The sequence below is a fragment of the Lissotriton helveticus genome, chromosome 1_1, assembly GCF_964261635.1.
Source record: "Lissotriton helveticus chromosome 1_1, aLisHel1.1, whole genome shotgun sequence".
NCBI lineage: Eukaryota > Metazoa > Chordata > Amphibia > Caudata > Salamandridae > Lissotriton > Lissotriton helveticus.
Genome location: NC_136057.1, coordinates 1,262,544,519 through 1,262,566,987, shown reverse-complemented (window position 1 = coordinate 1,262,566,987; position 22,469 = coordinate 1,262,544,519). Strand labels below are relative to the sequence as shown.

At 44.5% G+C, this 22,469-nt stretch overlaps 1 protein-coding gene across 1 annotated transcript in view; it reads right to left on the bottom strand.

Annotated features, from left to right (window-relative positions):
* Nucleotides 1-22,469, bottom strand: part of LOC144822567 (chloride anion exchanger-like) — a 327,927-nt gene that overhangs the window by 146,279 nt on the left and 159,179 nt on the right. The window contains exons 9-11 of the mRNA XM_078680252.1: nucleotides 18,401-18,548; nucleotides 8,389-8,502; nucleotides 7,963-8,040 (exon numbers count right to left, since the gene is read on the bottom strand). Coding sequence (XP_078536378.1) covers nucleotides 7,963-8,040; nucleotides 8,389-8,502; nucleotides 18,401-18,548 — 340 coding nt within the window. The remainder of the gene's footprint in view (nucleotides 1-7,962; nucleotides 8,041-8,388; nucleotides 8,503-18,400; nucleotides 18,549-22,469) is intronic.

Genomic DNA, 22,469 nt, shown 5'->3' with positions numbered 1-22,469 from the left:
GAGATATTGCTCTCTCCTCTCCTCTCCATAGCCCCGGCGGTGATTTTACCTTTCCCTAGCCCCGGCGGTGATTTAAGGTACCGTGTGCCAGGCATACACCTTAGCGTCATATCGCTAAGGTGCGTGCCTGAGTCTAGCATAGGTTTTGTACAGGAATGACACCCTTCCTGTGCAATATACTATGCCTAGACAAGTTCAAAACTTTTCTCACATTGTATGTGTGCTGTACAGTGCAGCAGGCATGAAAAGTAGGAAAAGACAAGAGAAATTAAACCATTTCTCCCCTTAGCTTTTGGTGCTAAACCCGGTCTATAATTGTTTGTACATAGGGTTTTTCTTCAACAGGCAAAGGTAACTGCATGAGAATTCCCATGTACCACCCATGTACCATCCACGTAATGCCCCCCTGGTACTAAGTAATGCAAAGCAATGTTTTGCACTGCATTGCGTCACTTGTAGGGTACTTTCCAACGCAAAACAAGTTTTTCACTGGAAAGTAAATTGGTAAAAAAAACATTTTGTGTTGGTTAGCATCACTTTTGTGATGCTATCCAAGAGCAAAATGTCTGAAATTCTACCCCTGGAGTCTTTATTCGTCTCTTTCACATTCTGCATGTACTTCTTGTTTTGGGCAATTCAATATTTATGCTACTCGTTTCATACCTTTAACACTTGAGCACTGTATCTTGTTTGTTTGGTATTGTTTGTTAGACTGTTTAGCTACTGTCAACATCGCGGTCAGGCATCCCGCTTTTTATGAGCCTGTTGAGGCATTACTTTCAGCATTACATATGATAGCTATCGTATTGGTGAGGTGTAGCAGCCAGGTAGCATGCTTATTGTGAACTTCGGTCAAACCTCATGCCCTGTAAGTACCGGGCCAGAAGTCATAATATACGGGTGCCATGGTTAGGTATTGGTCGTAGCTGGTGAATGGGTCAGGCTTCATGATTAGCTGGCATGTCTTTCATCACTTATAACAGTTCCAACACTAGAGCTAACCCACCCTGAACAATGAGGGATTCTCTGACACACAAGCAGGACTCTGAAAAGCAAACACTGCTGTCATTGTCTCCTCTGTCAGTCGTCATCAACAAGTGCTCCTACAAAATGTTGCTAAAATATTCTCGCCTACAAACATTCCACTCCGCGCAACTTCCTACTGGACAATATTCAATGCAAACACATTATTTTAGTACTTTGTGGGCCTACACAGACCACTGAAAATGCTCCATTTCTGTGCCATCATGTTTTATAGGAGGTTCTGATGATTGATGAAGAAATGACTCTAAAAGCATAGATGGGCCTATCTTGGACCTAAAATGCAATATGTGGGGTCCATCTCTTTGAAGATTGTCACAGAGGCCTACTCAGAAACATGACATTTGCTGGGCGCTTCTGGCTATTTGTCGCCTCTATATCGTGAAGGAAGTGTCTCCAGCACAATACAGTCGCATTGTTTTTAATTGTATTTTGCAATTGCGTTTATGTAGTGCGTCATGGGCAGCGGGTAGCACAGTACTCTTTATGTTCAAAACCAATGGACACTTTAAAAACAGCTTAATAGACATCCTAAGAGCTTCACAGATGAAGACATGTCCTTGAGGTGAAAACGGGTCCTTGAGTACAGCTGTGTGATGTGGCTACTTAAATTGGTTGTCTTCTTTTAGCAGCTGGGACCCAACCATACCACCAGCTCCCTTCCAACTGCTGCAGAACATTTTATCTGCTATTGAAAGCACTTATATTGATAATGTCCACAAGTTTATGTTTAAAATAATAAATGCTGCAAATAACAAATTGTAGTAGGTAACCCTACTTCAGTGTCACTGGCCTGCATGTAAATAAAGTGCTGAACTAAGTTAGCCTAACTGCTGATGCATGTTAACTGGAAAATAATGCATTAACACAGAAAAGCTTGTTTCTCACATTGAATAGTTGCATGTTCAAGACGTTTCTACTCTTTGCTGCTGGTGTTGCAACTTCAGAAGCTCACTGTCAGTTAGTGAATAAACACTTGTTTTGTGTTAGATAACTGATAGTGAGGTTCTTATTGGGAATGACAGGAATAATACTTCATGGGAAGAAGTATTGCACCACAAGCAAATAACTTTGCAACCTTCTTAGGACTAATGTCACAAAGTCTATTATGCTCTGGTGAGAACATGGGGTCTGAACCTGTTCCCAGGAGTCTGCTGATATTCCATTATTTGATGAAGAAGACGAAAGAAAATAATGTTGCAACATAGAAATTTGTGTATTTACAATAGTGCATGATCCTAGAGTAAGTTAAAGAGCACAGAGCACAACCCTCAGACCCCAAGGGACAAATCTTACATGTTCCTTCCCCGACTTTCTAACCTGAGACTCACTTTTTAAGTTTCTGATGTCTTTCTTCATGTGGGGCTGTTTTCTGTAGTTGTCTTCTGTTATTTTGAGCTGAGAATACTCTCCAGCTATAATGCGAAGGTGTTTTATGCGTACACATTGATCTTTCTCTCATCAGAACTCTTTATGGGTTTCTGAACTGACACATTTCTTCTCTTAATCCAAATGTTATTTAGAATAAGGAGTTTCCTTTATGGAACATGCTTGTTGCATTATTACTTGATCTTAATGAACATTTTGTTCTATTTTTTAAATTAAATATTGAATGATGGGTTATAATAACTTTTAATGCTGAAATCTAAAGATTAATGTCTAATAAATAAATAGATAAAAACAGAGGATTTTTGCAGGAGACAAAAGCGTTCCTTCGCGACATACATTTACCAGTACTGACCGGCGCTGAGGCGCAATTACTCGAGGCGAACCTAACAGACAAGTTGACCCTGGTCATTAAAAATATACAGTCAGGAAAAGCCCTAGGGCCCAATGGTATACCCATCAAACTTTACAAATGTGCAGCCACAACATTAGCCCCACACCTATTAAAGATGTACGAGGCCAGTCTTGAGAAGGGGGAACTCCCCATAGATCAGCGAATTGCCACCATAGTGGCCATCCCTAAACCTGGCAAACCACCCTCAGATAGCGCTTCCTACTGTCCCATTTCTTTGATAAATGCAGAGGCCAAGATCTTAGCCAAAGCACTGGCCAACAGATTGCCGCCCCACTTAGCAAAACTGGTCCATCCGTACCAATCCGGATTCATGCCGGGAAGAAACACCGCTCGGAACCTCAGATGTCTCTACAATGTTCTGAGCTGTAAAAGCACTATCCAAGAAGAGGCCGCCATATTAACTGTCGATGCAAAGTTGACCTTTGACTCCGTCAAACTGCCCTTTCTCTTTCAAGTCCTCCAAAATCTGGGGTTTGGGCCAAAATTCTCCTCCTGGGTTTGGTTGCTATACACCAATCCATTAGCGTATGTACAGTAGCGGTCGGCAGTAGGAGTTACTGCAGGGCGGTGACGTGGGCAGGGGGAGGAGCAGGGTGGGGGTAGTAATGTATGGATTACGGAGTTTTACAGGTAAGTAAGTATTTAAATAAATAAAACGAATTTCGTTGCGCGCACTGCATCACATTTGGTGATGCAGTGCGCGCAACAAAATTCGTTTTATTTATTTAAATGTTTACTTACCTGTAAAACTCCAGAATCCATACATTACTACATCATATTTCAAAGCAATAGACTCAGAAGTAACCAAGCTCTTGTGGGATGGTAGACCTGCTTGGATAGCCAAGACTAAACTGGTCAGGAGCTGGTACGACGGTGGTATCGCACTCCCAAATGTTCGACTATAATACTGGGCCTCACAAGTGGCTGTAATAAATCAATGGCTCAACTCGCCCCAAATTGACCCTGCTTACCGATTTGATAGGCACAGGTTTATGTGAAACGCTTTAAAACGAGCAGTGGCAAAGCCAATAGGTTTGGCCTTAGCAATTTTTTTTTTGTTGTTGCAAAAATATGGAATCTTCAAAACAACTTGGCAAATATAAATAAATATAAATAAATATATAACAAGTGGCCCAGCAGCCCATGCACAGCAGCACTTGCAATGGAGACAATCCTAGGAGACTGGTGCAAAGATATGGATATTGCCATGGCAGCTGAGAATGCTACATATGTTCATAGAGGTTGCCCTTAAAAGTAGGAGCGGGTATGGGGTAAATGGAATACCCGCCTACTATAGTTCTAGTTTCTGACGAGGATGTTTAACAAAATTACTGTCCATCTATTGCCATGTTATAAGATGTTTCTACGCCAAATTTCTAGAATATGTTCTTACTATTGTGTACCAGAAAAACAAGATTGAATGGAACTGTCAAGATGTAATGTTCTCAATGCAAGTCTTGATTTCAAGAAAAATATTTAAAAAAAATAAAAACCTAATGGATTTGAAAATAAAATCCTTTAATTCACACTAACTCTTTGTTAACACAATATTAATGGTTTAACAATGTATTGATTATGTAGATGATTGCTCCTCATTTCTCTTTGTTGACCATCAAAGGTCCACACAGCCGGTGGTGGCGGTTATTTAATGATTACACCTGAAGATTTAGGTACAGGAAACGCGTCTCCATCACATCTTTACAACCTCACAATCTTACAACTTGAGTCTTTGCTCACAGCATCCTCTTTTAGATAGGGTGTTCAGTACTCTCCCCATAAGCACAATGATGTCATAAATCTGTTCTCAAAGAGCTCTCACCACGTCCTGCACTGAAGCAAATGAGATGTGCTTACCAACGACCCCGCCGCCGCCAGAGCCAACCTTCACGAAGGAATGAAAGAAGTAGCCGAGTGGATGTCGACCAGCCGCCTGAAGCTGAACTCGGACAAGACGGAAGTCCTCATCCTGGGATCCTCGCCCTCCGCCTGGGACGACTCCTGGTGGCCCCCCGCCCTGGGAACTGCACCCAAACCGACAGACCACGCACGCAACCTGGGCTTCATCCGGGACTCCTCCCTCTCCATGACCAAGCAAGTCAACGCAGTCTCCTCGTCGTGCTTCAACATCCTGCGCATGCTACGGAAGATCTTCCGGTGGATCCCCACCGAGACCAGGAAGACTGTCACCCAGGCCCTCGTCACCAGACGACTGGACTACGGCAACGCCCTCTACGCCGGAACCACCGCCAAGCTCCAGAAGAGACTCCAACGGATCCAGAACGCCTCAGCCAGACTCATCCTCGACATCCCACGACACAGCCACATCTCCGGACACCTAAGAGACCTGCACTGGCTCCCGGTCAACAAGAGAATCACCTTCCGTCTCCTCACCCACGCACACAAAGCCCTACACGATCAAGGCCCGAGCTACCTCAACAACCGCATCAACTTCTACGCTCCCAAACGACACCTCCGATCAGCCAGTCACGCCCTCGCCGCCGTCCCCCGCATCCGAAGAACGACAACAGGAGGAAGGTCCTTCTCCTACCTGGCTGCCAAGACCTGGAACTCCCTCCCGACCGACCTGCGCCTGACCCAAGACCACCTCGCCTTCAGGAAGAAGCTCAAGACCTGGCTGTTCGGGCAGTAGCAGCACCCCCCCCCCCCCCCTAGCGCCTTGAGACCCTCCGGGTAAGTAGAGCGCTCTATAAATGTCTATGATTGATTGATTGATTGATGTGCTTGTATTTTCTATCACTTCTGAGTAGATAGTGCAACTTTGTAAATGAGACCTACAGGTAATGTGTGCAACCCAAGAGCAGACATTAGTACGTACGCTGTACACAATAAGAACTGATGCTCACAGATAACTTATATTTTCTGATCAAAAGGCATTTTGGGCTCCATACATTTCCTTAATGAGCAATGACCTGAAAACAGGCGGAAAATGTGCACAGTAGAGAGCTTATAATTGGGGAACCCCATGCAGGAATAGTTCTGGTAATTGTGCTCAGACTGGGCCATGTGTTGGTATTTGAGTTCAGTACATCAATTGTTTAAGTATAAAAGACCTGACATGTCAAAAATAATAACAATGTACTGTGGTTGGAACACACATTGGGTGACTACACAGAAGAGTTTTTTTACCGGAAGGTCACAACATGATAAGGATGGTTTGCATTTTTCAAATGCATTTGATAATTGAAATACATTTTGAAAATGAGGCGCGAGTATCAACGTCAAATACAGTGTGCCACTGAGTCCTGCTCTATCTCCATTGTAAATCAAGATGTACACTACACATCCTCTTGATATTCTAATACACTTTGACGATGGAGGGCGGACTGACACTGACAGGCCGTCGGTGGCAGTCCTCCCACCATCCAGGACTTCGGTCCGACCGCTGCATTACAATGCAGCGGGTCAGACCGCAAAGGGTGGGGGATAGGACAGCCATCTCCGACAGGATGGCTGTCGGATTCCTAATCTTAAAATGGAGGCAGTGCCTGCGCAGGCACCGCTGTAGGGATTAGGACATCCCTTTCCGACTGCCTGTTAATGGCAGACGGAAAGGGACTTTGGGGGCCCCAAGCAAGGCCCTTGTCTCCCATAGGTCACTGCTAAGTGGCCTGGGGGACACATGTACTGCTTTCTCACACATCCATGCACCATGTGTCCTAGGCACCTGGCACACAATGCATGAATGTGCACAAACTGTCCTTTTCTACTGCGGCTTGTGCTGCAGTAAAAAAGGGCACTTCACGACTGCCTTCACGGTGGTCCTATCAAAATAGGGGAGGTGGGACCGCCAACTTGTTGGATGGTCACCTGCCCAAAATGATGGCGATCGGAGGTCCGGCCGATCGCCATCATAATGAGTGCACTAGTTTTGCTAGTATGCTGATAGCAAAAGTATTCATGTAGTTTGTAGGAAATCTGTGGTTAGATGCAAGTAGCCCTAACACCATCCTCACTACTGTAAAATCGTCAATTTTCTGTATTAGAGGACAAATGTAGGAGCAGGTTGTACAGGCTGCTGATGAGGAAGCAATAGACACACCCAACGATAAAACAAAGTGTGATGTGTGTACACCGAAGCAGTGGTCTTCTGCTTGGTGCCGGTTCTCCGATCTCCGATGGTCGGCACGCGAGGCAAAAACTGACCCGGAGGTTCAGGAGGTTGGCTTAGCGTTGCTCAAGAGAGGCATGCATGTGCCTACAAGACAGAAGCTGGTCAGGGAAATGATTGAAATAGAAGGGCTCACTCCTTATAACAGCAGCACATGTAGGAAGAGGCGTTTCTGCAGTTATCTCAAACGTCAGGAGATAAATCAATAAGAGATCTGGCGATAATGAACTCAAAATATTCCTCTAACTGCTACTTTGTAGAATCCTCTCAAAATAACACCCATCTCAAGAACATAATACACCGCTGCTCACCCTAACACAAATGTAATACCTATCTGCTAACTCCAGGAATAGTATTTTTCCCTCTTCCTGTTCTATGTTTCCTCAGCAAGCTGAAAACATGAAATGCCCATGTGTCACGTATTCACAGAACTGTGAAGTAGTGAAGTGCAATTAACATGGCAAAATTTACTATGAGAAACTATCAAATCCACAACTGCATATTGTTGTGGCAATTTAAGTAGAAATGTGGCTTTCACCAGGGCACAGACCTCACTTCATCAGGTTACTATGCCAAAAATATGATATTTAGTAAACATTTACACCCAGCCCTAGTCCCAGAAGGAAATTGTTCACCTAATTCTTGAGACCCACAAAATGTGGAGATATGTGGTATTAGCATAAAACTCCATGCACGTGTGCTTTAGTTAATGAGTCTAAATCAAAAACTCTGGGTCCAATTCACAAAGTTAAACTTAGACTTAAGTTTAGGGTTACTACTTTTTAGTATTCACATAGGTAAGTTACTATTAGCAACTTTCCTACTAGTAGGAAAGTTAGGCGTAAGTCTAAGTTTAACTTTGTGAATCAGGCTCTTAATATTTTTCTTTGCACACAAACTGATTATATGTTTTATTACTATTGCACATAAAATCACCAGAAAGTGAGGACTGGAAGACATTTTCAGCTATTTAAAATGAGGAATAGCTTACCTTTTGTAAGGGCTGAAGGAGAAATCCAAGGGCCAGGATGACAATCATAACTAGTGAAGCTGAAATAAGACTTGCAACCTGCAATCACAAACATATTCTTTGAACCATTGTTCTTCTTGCAAGGCTAGATAATTTTAGTGACACGAATGTGTTTATGATATGTACCCAAAAATACATATTAATACAACCAGCATTACACAATGCATTGGCCAGCAGAAGAGAATTCCCCATGTCATCAGAAGAACATGGTATTTTAACCTTGAAGAGGGATGAGAAACTAAAGGCACTCATTTTGTGTTCATATAACCAAAGAAGAAACTAGAAAAATACATTAGCACTTGTCTAGAGTATCCTGTGCACATATTATACGTTGGTGGAGCTGGCATGATTGTGCAGCCTAACAAGAGAAGGCTCTGTGTGGCCTACCTGTGTTTTGCCTCCTGTGCTTTCCTGGACAGCAGACCTGGATAGTGAGGTGCCCGCTGCAAAGCCTTTGAACGAGCCAGTAAATATGTTTGCCAGACCGAATGCAATTAATTCCTATGACAGAATGAAAACTCATGTTAGAAACCGCAGGAGATTTTAATAAATGTCTGCTTTACTCCCCCCCTCATGGAGTTAGGTAAGGGAGAGTTTCAGTCAGTGGCAGTTGGTCCCAAATAGCATTAGAGGGGCGGGCAGCACTTTTTTCCTGCACTTTCTATCTGGACAACCGTCTATTGTTATATGCTTTATTGATTATGCTCATTCTATCATTTCTATATAAAGAAGATTACGTCTTAATCATTCAGTTGCATTTTCGCCTTTCTCTCTGGTGCATTGTTGAAGAATATTCTACGCCTCTGTTCAGTGACTATGAGATAACCTTTTCGATGACTCATTGATTTGATTTCAAGGGTCTTTTCCTCTATGGGTTTCTAAAGAGGTACACAAGGACCAATTGTTGTTCTTACCGTGTTGTTTCCAGGTCCTTTGATGCATTCTGGGATTATTACCCCATTAGCTTATAATGGCATATCTCTACAAACAGAATGCCTTCTCTTTCAGTAAAACTAGATACCTTGTCAGTTCCATCTGGAACTATGTGGCCCATGCATGAGGAGAGAGATGACAGAGGATGTGGGATGACCAGAGGAGAGAGATCAGGGTTGAGGCTTTGAGGGATGCTGCAGGATTGAGGGCTGGTCTGAGGCTGTGGGGATGAGCTGGGAGTGAGTGGTTATGTGGTACAGTAGGAGAAAGCAGGCAAAGGCTGCAGAAGGGGGAGCAGGTGCAACAGGCTAAGGATGAAGCAACATGAGAGAGGCTGTGGGCTGGTGAGGGAATCCAATGGGGACTTCATGAGCATTGTGGTTGGGGGAAGCAGCACTAGTTCCGAAGGTACTTTTTAACCCCTTGCCTGCGGGGCTAATTCCCCCGCTGTGTTGGGGGGCGGGGGGTGCGCACTGCGCCTCGGTGCTCATGACTAGCTCAGCTCGTCATGAGCCATGGTGGCCGTATGCTCATGACAAGCTGAGCTCATCACGGCCACACCCGTTGAACATTCAGCACAGCGGGGGAATTAGCCCCACGTGCGAGCGTTCAGACAGTTATGACGAGCTCAGCTTGTCATGAGCACACGGCCACCGTAGCTCATGATGAGCTGAGCTCGTCATGAGCATGGGAGGGGTTAATCCTCCACCCGGGCCCTCCTTGGCCTACATAATGGCTTAGTGTTTCTGAAGCCACAACGTAGATCAATGTTTGGGCCTTGTTGGCCTGCATGATGGCAGAGCTCTGTGGAGGCAGGTACCACACTGGAGAGCTGTCTGAGGCTGTTGGCACGGGCACCAGCTTCTGTAGGACACTGGGGCTCAAGCCCCAACAATATTTTGACTAAGAGACTGGGGCTCATGAAAGCACACCAAAGCTTGGGCGCTGCACCAGCATTGAGGTTTACTGTTTTTGATTCAGACGATCAGTTGCTGCTGCTACACACTGTGACCAAAGAAGGGGTGGGGATTGAAATTGATGCTGAAACATTGGTCCTCCAGTCCCTTGGGCTATCATTGTGGTAGGCAGTCACATTTCTAGCAAGCTCCAGTGGAGTTTAAATGTGTGACAATTATCACTTGAATTCTGACGTCTTCACATGAAAATCAATCTTTGCCATTCCACCTCTTCACGGATTCTTTGATTGGTTTAAAAAATATAGGATGAAAATCACAAGCAAAAATATTTTAAACTTTTACACAGTTCCCTGTTGTATTGTGTGACACATTTAGACATTCATGGCTTTCCATTCACTACAATGCATTATTTTGGGATGTTTAGTTTTTTTTACATTGTAAGTTGTGTCTGAAAGTCCTAACATTCAAAGTGTTTTGGATCAAAAACATGCTTGCCAAAAGAGTCAAGCATTTTATAAGATGAACTGGGTGCTGTGATATTCATTTTAAAAAATGTGGATAGATTAATTTCCAATATTCTTGCAGTGTGTCACATGTGAAACCAAGAAAAAGCACTGTACACATTTTTTAAGAAAGTGCACTTTTTCATTCACAACATACTCGTAACACATATTGACAAGTTCATATTTTAGTAAATGCTGAATTTGAGATTTTAGGTCATTCTGGTCATAAGACACCTTGTATTTGTTTTATAGGGCACCACTTACAAAATCTTAAGCCACCACTAGTGAACAGAATTTGAGGGGTGCAAAGTGGGCAGTTTAAAAGTAGAGTGTGCACGCGTCTGCAGAAAGGACAGGAGCAGAGACTGGGCAATGAAACAACAGCATTGGCTAATTGTAAAATGGATAAAATTCCTTACATTTGAAAAGGGGCTAGTCTTGTCGCTCTGCATTCCTTCCTATTTTATAGTAAAACTGGGGCCATGTGGTCCGGGCTATTCCAAAATCTCTGTGAATCAGGCTAAGCTGGCCGAGTGCGGGCCGCTGCAATTGGGGAGAGCAAACTAAGACAGTGGGTTGGTGTGGGAGAAAGGATCGGCATCAGACTGTTGAGATTGTAGCAACAGGTGTGTTTATCAGTGTGCTGGGATGGCACTGCAGAACAAACTCCTTATTCTGCACAGCGCACACATAATTGTGGAAGAAAAAGAAAACATGTACAGATACCTTTGCAGCATTACGGCAGTTGGTACTGCCATTTTGAAAGAGGGAACATCCTTATTAAGAAGCTCTATGCGCCAACTGGATTAGCCTAGCAAAAAAAACACGGTCCATGCTGCAGTTAATGCACACAGCATGCATGTCGTGACCCATTAGCAATATTATTAGCCAATATTAGAGCATGGTAGATGAGTGTTTCCATTGCAAACTGCCTCATCATTAAATTATTTAGGTGACAGAACTCCCTATAGGAGCCAACAGGAGTGTGACAAGCAAGGTTTTTTGATGGCAGCACACACCTCCTGCCCAATAAAATACTGTACTCAAGGTAAACGATGTGTAGGCAGAAACAAATCCATTCTCTCAGGTGGGCTTCTTAAAGCATTTTTTCATTTGATCACATAAGGTCAGGTGACGGCTGTGAGAAGTTAACCTGATGTCCACTAGTTCTAGTGAGCACCTTGCACCTTGCACCAGTCTAATCTACCCTTATTGATGGTGGTTGTAAAGTCAACCTTATAGAAAGCTATCCCAGTGGAAGCATGAACCAGCAGTCTTCAGGCTAAGACTTCAGTAGGCGAGTTAAGCAAGTTGTTTTACCATATATAATCCCTTGAATACCAAATCAAAGGACACCACACAAGGTATATATCAAATATATATGTATTTAATCTAAACACAACCCCTCTGCACTCTTTATGAGGTCAGAGGTAAAAATACAATACAAGTCACACAGTTAAAATACAATAAGTTGCACAGTATACGTTGTGCCCTAGGGGCCTCACAAACCATATACTAAGAAAGTGGTATAAGTACCACGTGAGAGTTAGAAAGCAGGCCTGGGGCCTGTGGAATCACTGGGGCTACACTAAACAACCAAAGGTTAGGAATTAGAAGGTCCACGGGAGACGCGTGCAGTGTCTAAACACAGCCGCGGGTTACCATTGACTTTCTATGGGAAACGAAGAAGTTACAAATATACAATTTAAGGACACTTCCGATGGACTAGGATGGTACCCTTTTAAACTAGGACACTTCGAGAGTCAAGACCCATGGGAGCACCGGAGTACTCGTGTTACCTCACCCAGGGAAGCCGGGTCGGATTTCGTCGTCGTTTTCTATGGAGAGCTGCAAAGAAGTGCTGCAAGCGACCAGAGGATAAGTGTCCGGGTGGATCGGAAATGTGAAGAACCTGAAAGCAGAGGGGACAGAGTCTGGGTCACTAGCCAGTGACCAGGAAGGTACCAGGAAGGAACCAGGCGATGTCAGGTGCTTGAAGGTGAAGAAGGTGAGTTTGTCTCTTCAGCCACGAGGTCCAGGAGGCATCAATGATGACCAGACGCTGGATTCGAGCTGCTTCACAATGGATCTAGATGACTGCAGTGTTGGTATTTAGATTGGACTCAACAAGCCTTGGCAACCGCAACCCACACAGGACGTCAACATTGGCTCTGTTGCAGACCAGCAAGGTCTGTGGAGCTTCTCCTTTTCAAGGAAGATGGAGCAAGCCTGGAGCAACCAGGAAAACAAGTTAAATTTAAAGGAAGGTCTTCAGGGGGCTTACAAGCCAATGGGCACCAGGAAGATGCATCAAGCTCAAATGCAAAGGTGGGGCCCACGGGATACTCGCGGAGCATGGGGGCCTGCGCTTCGGTGCAAATGGTGCTCGGGGCTGGGGCTTCTTGTAACCCAATGCACAACATACTGAGGCTTCAGGAAAGGAGTGCAGGTAGGAAAATGCACGATGTCCAAGATGTCCTATCCCACGTCTCTCGTGTCTGCCACGTGTCTCAGCTTTCCTGTGGATGTGGGTCGGGGTCAGAGAAGTCTGGAAGTCCAGTTTTTGTGTCGCAGAGTCTTCGGGTTCCGACGGGAGCCTTGAAACTGCAGACTGGCAAAGTTGCTGTTGGTGCCTGTTTGCACAGGGTGGTCACTCCTTGGCCACAAGGGAGATGTCTTCCGTCTTCCAGTCAGAATGGAATGTCGAAGGTCCAAGATATGTATTTTTAAGATTCATCCAGGATAATCTAAAGTCCTGGGGACACAGCTCCTATACTTATACTAAGAAAGGGGGCTGGATTACCTGACTAGGTCCCGCCTATGGGTGGACCTGAGAAGGGGGTGGTTACACCCCTTTCCCTTTGTCCAGTTTCGCGCCAGAGCTGGGGCTGTGTGCCCCAGCAACCGGTTTGAACTGGGCTATGCATGGAGCACCTTGTGTGCCCCGGGCAGTGTCTAGAAGCATTCACTGAATGCAGCCCTCCCTGCCCCAATACACAAAACCCCTGTCTGGGGAGGTGCCAGCACCTCCCTGGACAGGAAACCTTTTGTCCAGGCCTCCCCTGCTGGAGTTTCGTCCAGCAACATGAGGTCAGATTCGTGTCTGTGGCAGCAGCATCCATTTTGTGATGCTGAGGCTCTGTTTAACTTTAACCGGGTAAGCCAGTAACTACATGTCTTCTCCCTCTAGAAGGGTGGAATGCTACCCCTGCCGCCATAATTGGTGGGGGGGGGGGTAGTATTCCCAAGTGTTTGACACCTTTCACAAGCCAAACCAAAGATAGCATTGGCCGTGAGGATTATAATGCACTTAAGAGTATATGGTATGGCTATATCATAGAACAGCTATAAGGAGATGGGTCCGAAAGCTGCAGAGGGGCTCAGCTCATGCTCAGCTCATGCTAGGGCACCCTCTCACATAAAACCAAGCACTCTGCCTCCAGGATTGTCGAGGACTACCATAGGAGTGGCTTATAGGTGTATATGTGTCTATCTGTAAAGGTAGATATAGGTATACTATATCTAAGTATGGTGTGATTACACCACCTTACCCAGGCTGTGTGAACATACCTGTGGTGTCAGTTTGGAGGGCAAACCAGGGGTGGCACAATACATGCTGCAGCCCCTGGTAGGCCTAGGGTGCACCTATGCCCTGGGTACGTACGGTACACTATACAGGGGCTCACAAGGGTGACCCAGTAACCAATCTGGTATGTACCTAAAGTACATGGAGTCCATTTTATAGAGAACGCAGATAGTCTGGGGCCCTGAATAGCAGGGTCCCACGCCAACTAAGTCGAAAAGCAGCAAAACACCAGGAAAAAAGTGGGGGCAACCATATAGTCAGATATCCATCTTCCTACAACGGCTGCTAATGTGAAGCCAGATCTACAAAGTAAATGTCTGAATCTCAGAAGTTCTGAAACACATTCATTAACTATGATGCTTTATATAAAGTGAATCACTGCACTATATAAGTATCTTTCCAGACTAGCGCATGGATCTACTTCATGGGTTGCCATGACATAACTCATTATCCAGAAGCAGTGCAGCAGTTTTAAAAAACTCAGTTTTATTCAAAATCACATTGTTTTCATTTCATGAATTTATTGTCACTAATCATGCACAGTTCCTATCTGCGCCCATTGTGCCTTTGACACCCATTGAAATCTTAATTAGTGAATGACAGTGACTACATGGAGGTAGATAGAGCACAGTGCACTGTTGTCCTGTCAAAAACGTTCCCTTTTGAGTGCATATTCATGCAGGATTATTTATTTCGAAAATTAATATGGGCTTTCTTATAGTTTGTTCACTCTGTTCATGTTTAGTAGACTCCACTTAATGCATCATTGTATGTATACTCAACTGATGTATATTTGTGTCTCAAAGTAATAATATACAGGGCAGTGAAGCCCTTGGCTTCACCCTTCAGCTCTCGCCTTCTCAGGCTTGTACAGGGATTCTTGTATATAGACCACCAGGTTTGGTGGGGCCGTTTTTAGAAGAGCTACAGGCGGCTCTATCGACCCCTTGCCTTAGATCTAATCACTGCCTCCCACTGGGTGATCTAAATATTCATATGGATATTAGCTCAGATCCGGACACTCAAAAACTATTGGATATTACTTCCGTGCTCGGATTATCTCCCTATGTGGTAGGACCGTCCCATGTGAAGGGCCACACGTTGGATCAGATTTTTTCTACTCTTCCTATTGGGGTGGATCCTTCTGTGCCAGTTTTGTGGTCGGATCATTTTCTTATTTCCTTTTCCCTCCCTAATATGGTTTCAACACGGTCCAAACCTGTGGGGTCGTTTAAGCATCTCTCTAAATCTTTCCATCTTCTTACTTGAGAGATGCTATCAAACGCCTTAATCAATTTTCCCTGTCCTACATCTGACAATGTAGAGGATTATACCGCTCTTTTCCATAAATGGCTCTTAGAGTGTCTGGAGAGCTTGGTTACGGCCAAGACTCAAAATTCTGCCAATAAAAGGACATCTGCCCCATGGTTTACTCCTCAGCTAAAAAAAGCTAGACAAGATCTCAAAAAAGCTGAAAGAGCATGGAGGCGATCTTACGATCACTCTGAGAGGCAGAATTTTAAGGCTCTAACTAGAGCCTACCATAAATCAATTTGGGCTGGGAAAAAAGCTTACTTGGAATTTAGAATAAATGAGGCGGAGCATTCTTGTAAAGAACTCTTTAGGGTGGTAAAAGACTTTACCTCTCCCTCTGCTTATACCCCTATCCATACTCACTCCGAATCCTGGCTGAGGGATCTGGCTGTTTATTTTGTACAGAACATTACCACTATTCAAGATTCCCTCCAATCTACTTTTCAGCAGCAGTCTGTGAGTCTGGGGTGTCCCATGTCAGATCATGGTCCTTTGTTGTGTGATTTTCCTTCATTAGATCATGCGAGCTCTCTTGACATCTTGTCCAACCTCAAATCCGGATCTCCACAGGATCCGTGCCCGGCAAAGTGTTTAGCAAATTTGGCACCTGTGCTAAACGACCTGGTTAATCCCATCTTGAATATGTCGCTCTCATCCGGGGTAGTTCCAAAGGCTTGGAAGAGCGCCATGATCCTGCCACTCCTGAAAAAAACAGCACTCGACCCTTCAGTCCATGCCAACTACAGACCTATTTCCTTACTCCCTGCTCTAGCGAAAGTGACTGAGAGGTTTGTCCACAGATCAATCTCTAATTTCATCGAGGAAAATGATCTGCTGCATAAAACCCAATCCGGTTTCCGTGCGAATTTCAGCACGGAGACTGCGCTCCTCGAAGTCACAGACGCCATCCGGGAAGAGCTGGATGTTGGAAGGAAAGCTGTATTGGTCATGCTTGACCTGTCGGCGGCATTCGACACCGTTCCCCACGCGCTTCTCCTTTCTAGACTCTGGGACTTTGGTCTGCGGGGAACGGTGTGGAGTTGGCTCAAATCCTTCTTAGCCGACCGCCGTCAGACAATCTGGGCTCCTCCTTACTCCGCCGAGATGCCACCGCTAGAAGTGGGGGTTCCCCAAGGTTCCATCTTGAGCCCCCTCCTTTTTAACATCTTTATGGCTCCTCTGGCGGTGGTGGCGGAGTCCTTCGGCGCCCGGATTGTCACCTATGCCGACGACACCCAGCTCCTGTTTGTAAGCAACAGGGATGGTCTGTTTGACGATGATCAGGTTAGGGGTTGTTTGAGTGCGGTTTTTGAGTGGTTTGGACATCATGGATTGAAATGCAACTCCGACAAGTCGGAGTTGCTCTTCTTTGGTTGTACCTCCGAGCCTGATTGGAAACCCTGGTGGCCGCAGGATATGTTCCCTCCCGCTAGTTCATCCTTGAAGGCCAAAAATTTGGGAGTTATCATTGATAGCGACTTATCTTTTGGACCACATATTTCCTCTCTTACTGGGAAATGTTTTGGCATCCTTCGGATGCTTCATAAATTTCTCCCTCTAGTGTCCATCCAGCATAGGAAAATCATTGTCCAGGCACTGGTCGGCTCTAGGCTGGATTACGCAAATGTTTTATTTCTGGGACTTCCTAAATATTTGGTTAGGCGTCTACAAATTGCTCAGAATTCTGCGGCCCGAGCTGTTTTCGGCCTTCCAAGAAGAGCCAGAGCCACTGCTCTTCTTTCAACCTTACACTGGCTACCTATTGCCAAGAGGATTCTTTTTAAAACTCTGACCACGACTTTCAAGGCCTTACATGGTATTGGCCCTAAATATATCTCAAAACGACTGTCTTGGTATCAGCCCCCTAGATCTCTTAGATCTTCCTTGCTATCTAAAATGAAGGTTCCCATTATCAAGCGCGCCAGAGCAGGAGGACGGTCCTTTCGTTATTTGGCTCCTCGTGCTTGGAATGACCTTCCAATTTCTTTAAGACAGGCTTCTAGCCTATTGTCCTTCCGAAAGGCCCTTAAAACATGGCTTTTCCCTTAAACTGGTGCTGCTTTTGTTCTGTTTTTTTACATGTCCCTTCAGTGTTATGTTTCTCCCTTACTTGGTGGGTACCTTCGATAAAGCGCCGGGATACTCCGTGGAGTGGCCGTGCGCTATAGAAGCATAAAAATAACATAACATAACATAACATAATCATTAATGTATAACCAATAAACTCAATATATATTTTTAGTATTAATTGTCAATGTCTATACAGTGCACACCTACAGGAATGGTCACTGCTCAACCTTTATATGATTAGCAGCATGGATGTTTAATTTTCTTTTCTTCTGAAGAACACCACAGGAGTGGGCAGCAGAGAAAGCTGACTAGAGCCAAGATACTTGATGTCTTCCTTGCACCGTAGGAACCTGCTCTGTTTCCTGGAGAAAGGGACTACGGCTGAAGATCAGGCCATACTCAAGCGACCTGAACATGGGAAAGGAGATCTGAACAGAGAGGGCTGATGATGGGCCTCCAGAGCACAAGAACAGACCAGCTAGAATAATTCATATTAAAAAAGGTCCTCTAACCACAGTACCTGATAATGCAGTACCTTAGGATATCATGATGCCTTGAAAGCACAGTCAAAGGCCTCAAATATCCTTGATGTGTGCCTGGCACACCTGCGTTACTTCCACTGCTACAAATGATTTTAGACCCCCATATGAACTTTGGCTTGTAAATCTCTCACAAACGATGACAAGGATGCGAGGCCACACAAAAAGTACCTGTGCAAAAAGTACCTGAGTGATGTACAAATGCTCATGACAAATGTCTTATTGACTGCTATTTTGAGAATGCAACTTGTACATTTCTTTTTTATGTTCTGTGCACATTCATGCATTTGCATCTATGCAAAACAAGCACACATTGGGGACTCATATTAATTCTTATGCATCAGTAATTATTAAGCAACATATGTGATCATTGACACCCCACATATTTTCACTTGTTAAACTGCTTTCTTTTAAAAAGCTTTTTGGCCAGCAGCACATCATATCTTCACAAACAGGAAACATTCTTTGAAGCACCATTTGTTTTGAGATGGGACACTCATTTCAACACAAAACAAGCTTCCCAATGTTTATCAGTACCTGATTGCCATCGATGACATATCCATGCTTGATTGAATATACTTTGGCTACAGAAAATGCAACTGCAAAGCCAACAATCCCAATTGAGATGCCATCGCCTACAGTCTCTGCAAGCACTTTTGTGTTTGCTGCTGTGGGAGGGTGGTAGCTGTAATAAGACATTGAAAACAGACAGTAAATGTATTAGTAATGGCAATACATAGGTGTTCATGGTGTCATTTCAAGAGGACTGCCACATTAACTGCTATGGCTCGTCTCTTCTCAGCCCCTACACACTCAAAAAGGGTGGGATTTAAGAGAAGATTACACATTTACCAAAGGTCTGCACAGTGTTCACAACCTGGCCCTGGTTAAATTTGACTATGAGTAGGCCTGATATCTTGGGCTAATGCTTTCCAAGACATAAATTATAAAGAAACAAACATTTACACAGCTTCTCAGTAAGCCAATGATCAGAAAATAGCACGGACCCAATTCACAAAGATTTTGATGTGACATAGTCTTGCACTAATCTAGGCTTATTCTTGAATTCCAGCCTTAATTATGTAAAACTAGTAGATTACTGTATGAAAATGGGCTTTTGTTGCAGCTGTCTCCCCACTTTTGCACCTATTTTAGCTCATAGGTGCTGATTTTTTACTCTTACAGTGCACTGAGGCCTGCTAACCAGACCTCAGTTCCAGGCTCCTTCTGTAAAAATGGTGTTGTCCAATTGTTCTGCAACTGGCTAAGGACTTCAGCACCCCTGCAAGTCCCTAGTAAAAGGTACCTCAGTTACCTAGGGTATAGGTACTAAAGAGAGTCCCTAAGGGCTGCAGCATATCTTATGCCACTCCAAGGGACCCACACACAAATTCTACACAGACTGCCACTGCAGGCTGCATGACAGGGTGAAACTATGATTGAAAACACGGCACAGCACACTCATATGTGCTACACCAAATATACTGCATGGGCTATATGTAAGTCATACCTACAGCAGGCCTGGGAGTCCAAAGACAGGGTGCGTTATAGCACATGTGAGGACATATCTGCATGAGCAGATAAGCCCTTATAATGTCTAGTTCCATTGCTGGACATTACAAGTGAGCAGGGAAGCCATCTTAAGGTAAGTACTGGGCATTGGCCAAAATGAGTTCCCCAGCTACATAACGGCTCCTCATATTAATAAACCCACACTGATGCCAGTGATATATTTATTAATATATGCACCCAGAGGGTTCCTTAGAACCCTACTAGCCCTCTAGTGTGTTGGCTGACTTACCACAGATGAGTTTCTGACCTCCAGGAGGTGTGAGCCCTGCTCCCAGACGACGGAAACAATGCCTGCTCTGAAGAGAGGTGTTTGCACCTCCTCCGGGAATGCTAGTAAATATCAAGGCAGGAGGCTACAAAGGCCTCTAACGCCTATGCTATGAAACCCAAGGCTTCCCCAGACTGTTGAGGTGCCACCTCCTGCCCTGGGCCCATATGGCACAGGGGCAGGAAGGAAAATTAACTATGCTGGAGGGGTGTTGCACTGCCAGGCCTGACACGGCATTAGGGTAAACGGCTTGAAGTGAACACGAAGTTAGGAATTCCACCATTCTGTGTGTGGTAGAATTAGGAATCCTGGGACATAGTCATTGACCCAGTGCCGCCTGAGGGGACCTGTTGGTGTTTCCTTGACTTAGCCCCATACTCACCTTAAGTCATGGGGAACAGTCCCGTAATGTGCCCTAATGCAGTACTTGTTTTTCCCCCATAGGATAACATTGCCGCTCCCAAAAATTGCAGTGTCAACTTTTAAAAACTGTAAAAATTCATGACTCGAAAAGTACTTACCTGGTTCCAAAGATCTTGCAATTTAAATTCATATAAAAGTATGTGTTATTTTTAATAAATTAGAGGCAGATTTCTTCATTGAGTGTGTGTCTCACTTACTGTCTTTGTGTGTGCGATAAATGCTTAGCACCACACTCTGATATGCCTAAGGGCTCGCCCACACTTCCACATAAGAGAGCATTTGTGTTATCATTTGTGCCTCTGTGTTCCTCTTGTTGGTCCACTATATGAAGAGTCAGCTTCCTACAACTACTCTTGAGACGTTTGTGTAAGGCAGGAGTGGAAAAAGAGTATGGCAGACTTCTGAGCTCTTCCAAGTGCCAAGGTTTGTGGATTAACCTTATGCTTCTCAGTCTGCTAACTCCTCTCTGCTTCACCATTGTTTTATGTGGTCGGAGACCTGAAGGAGATTCCTTTTTGTAACTAAATGTTTGCAATTTTATTGACATTAACATGTTTATGAGGAAATATACTTACTGCATGTTATTCACATTTAGATTGACTATTGCTAATGTAGGCCTATATTTTAAAAATGATTGACGTCTGGTTACCATCCTCCTTTACCATCACACGTCTTTCGTATATCAGGAGCAGCTGAGGCCACGTTTGCAACATGATTGGGACATATGTTCTTGTCCTCATGTGAAATGTTATCTTTTGCGGATACTTGTGGAATGTTTGAATGAGCTGTTTCAATCCACCTGCAGAGTACAGATTGGTACTGTGCCTTGTTAGGTTACCGATTACAGTAAATTTGAAAGTCTTTTAGAGAAGCCTCTTTGTGTAGGAGCTTGAGGAAGTACTACTTGTGCTTAACTCTGATCGCCTTGTCATATGGGAACCATGTGCAGATGTCTCAAATGTTAAATAGTGTGATTTAAGCTGATACAATTTAGATGAAAATTCAGAACCCCTCTTTCTTGATGTATTAGCAGAACTCTGCCCCGACTTAGCAGCCTAGGGTGCTCTCTTTATGGGGTAGCTGATTATATTTCCTTTTCCTTTTTGAGACACCTTTATTATAGTTTGTCTTTGCTTTCATGAATTTTGAATTGCTTTGATCTGTACAACAACAACTAATTTGGTGATTTGGATTTGAAAATGTGCTAATCCATTTATACACATTCATGGTTTGAAACGTAACCTCTGTCTTTATCGTGGCGCCTAAAGTGCTTCATTTTATTGAAATGGATTGAATTTTGTTGATTAGTCTTGGTCGGAAGTACCTGTGGCCCATGCAGGTCACAGCGGTTGGGCCGATAAGTGGGGGGGAGGGTAGGGGAATTTCGACAGACGATGACGAGGGAAAATTGATTATTTATTTAATTTTCCCTCGTCCATCAAAATCACCTGGCCCCACCACTCTTAGCTGCACGCCGGGCCTCGGCTGGTCAGAAGTAAAGATTTACCGTAAAGCGCTTCATGGGCCCTGAATTTGCAAAAAGAATTTGCACTAGAGAGCGCTCCAACAGAGATGCAGCGGTATAGCCAACGTGAACTCTGCTGCAAGGCTGCCAAGTGCTCAGGCCATTGGAGAGCCTAACGCCGACGATAGCAGAGGTGAGAGGTTTGCAATGGACACAGCAGCCATAGACAAGATCAGAATCATTTGATCTTGTGGCTGTTCAAGCCCAATCCCTCATCACCCTCGGAGTTGAGACTGCTGCCTGAAAGGCTGGTGACATTTGGCCTCAGATTACTGTGCGTTGAGTGATCATGTAAAGTGTGGTTCCTGAAAATTGGACTTCCATAAACATGATAGGATCACATTAGAAAGTTCGAATAGGGTGCTGGATGCAAGCGCAGGAGGTCTTTGGATCCGTGGGGATCTCAGTTTTGAGGAGTTTCTTCAAACAGATGGCTGGGTTCAGGTCTCAAGGAGGAAGTGAGTGAACTGCACAGCTCGGGCCTTGCACTTGCTAGCATGTAGTCACAGGCCTGACAGGCCCTCTGTGTCTTATCACAGAGGTGGACCTTTGTGCCTCGTAACAAGGATAGGGACGTCTATTTATTGCTAGAGAGCAGGATGTTGTGCCTTCAGACGTTAAAGGTCAACTTTCATCGTTTTGCTTCTTGGCACACAGACATCCTTTCGTTTCAATTGTTGCAGTTGCTGGTGGGATTTTCCATGGCATCAGTTTCAGGGGCTTGGATGAAAACAGCCCTGATCAATTGCAGTTCGCCTGCTCACTCGTTGCTCTCTTCAGTCACAGAATGCACTTTCTAATTTTCCCGAATGTGAAGC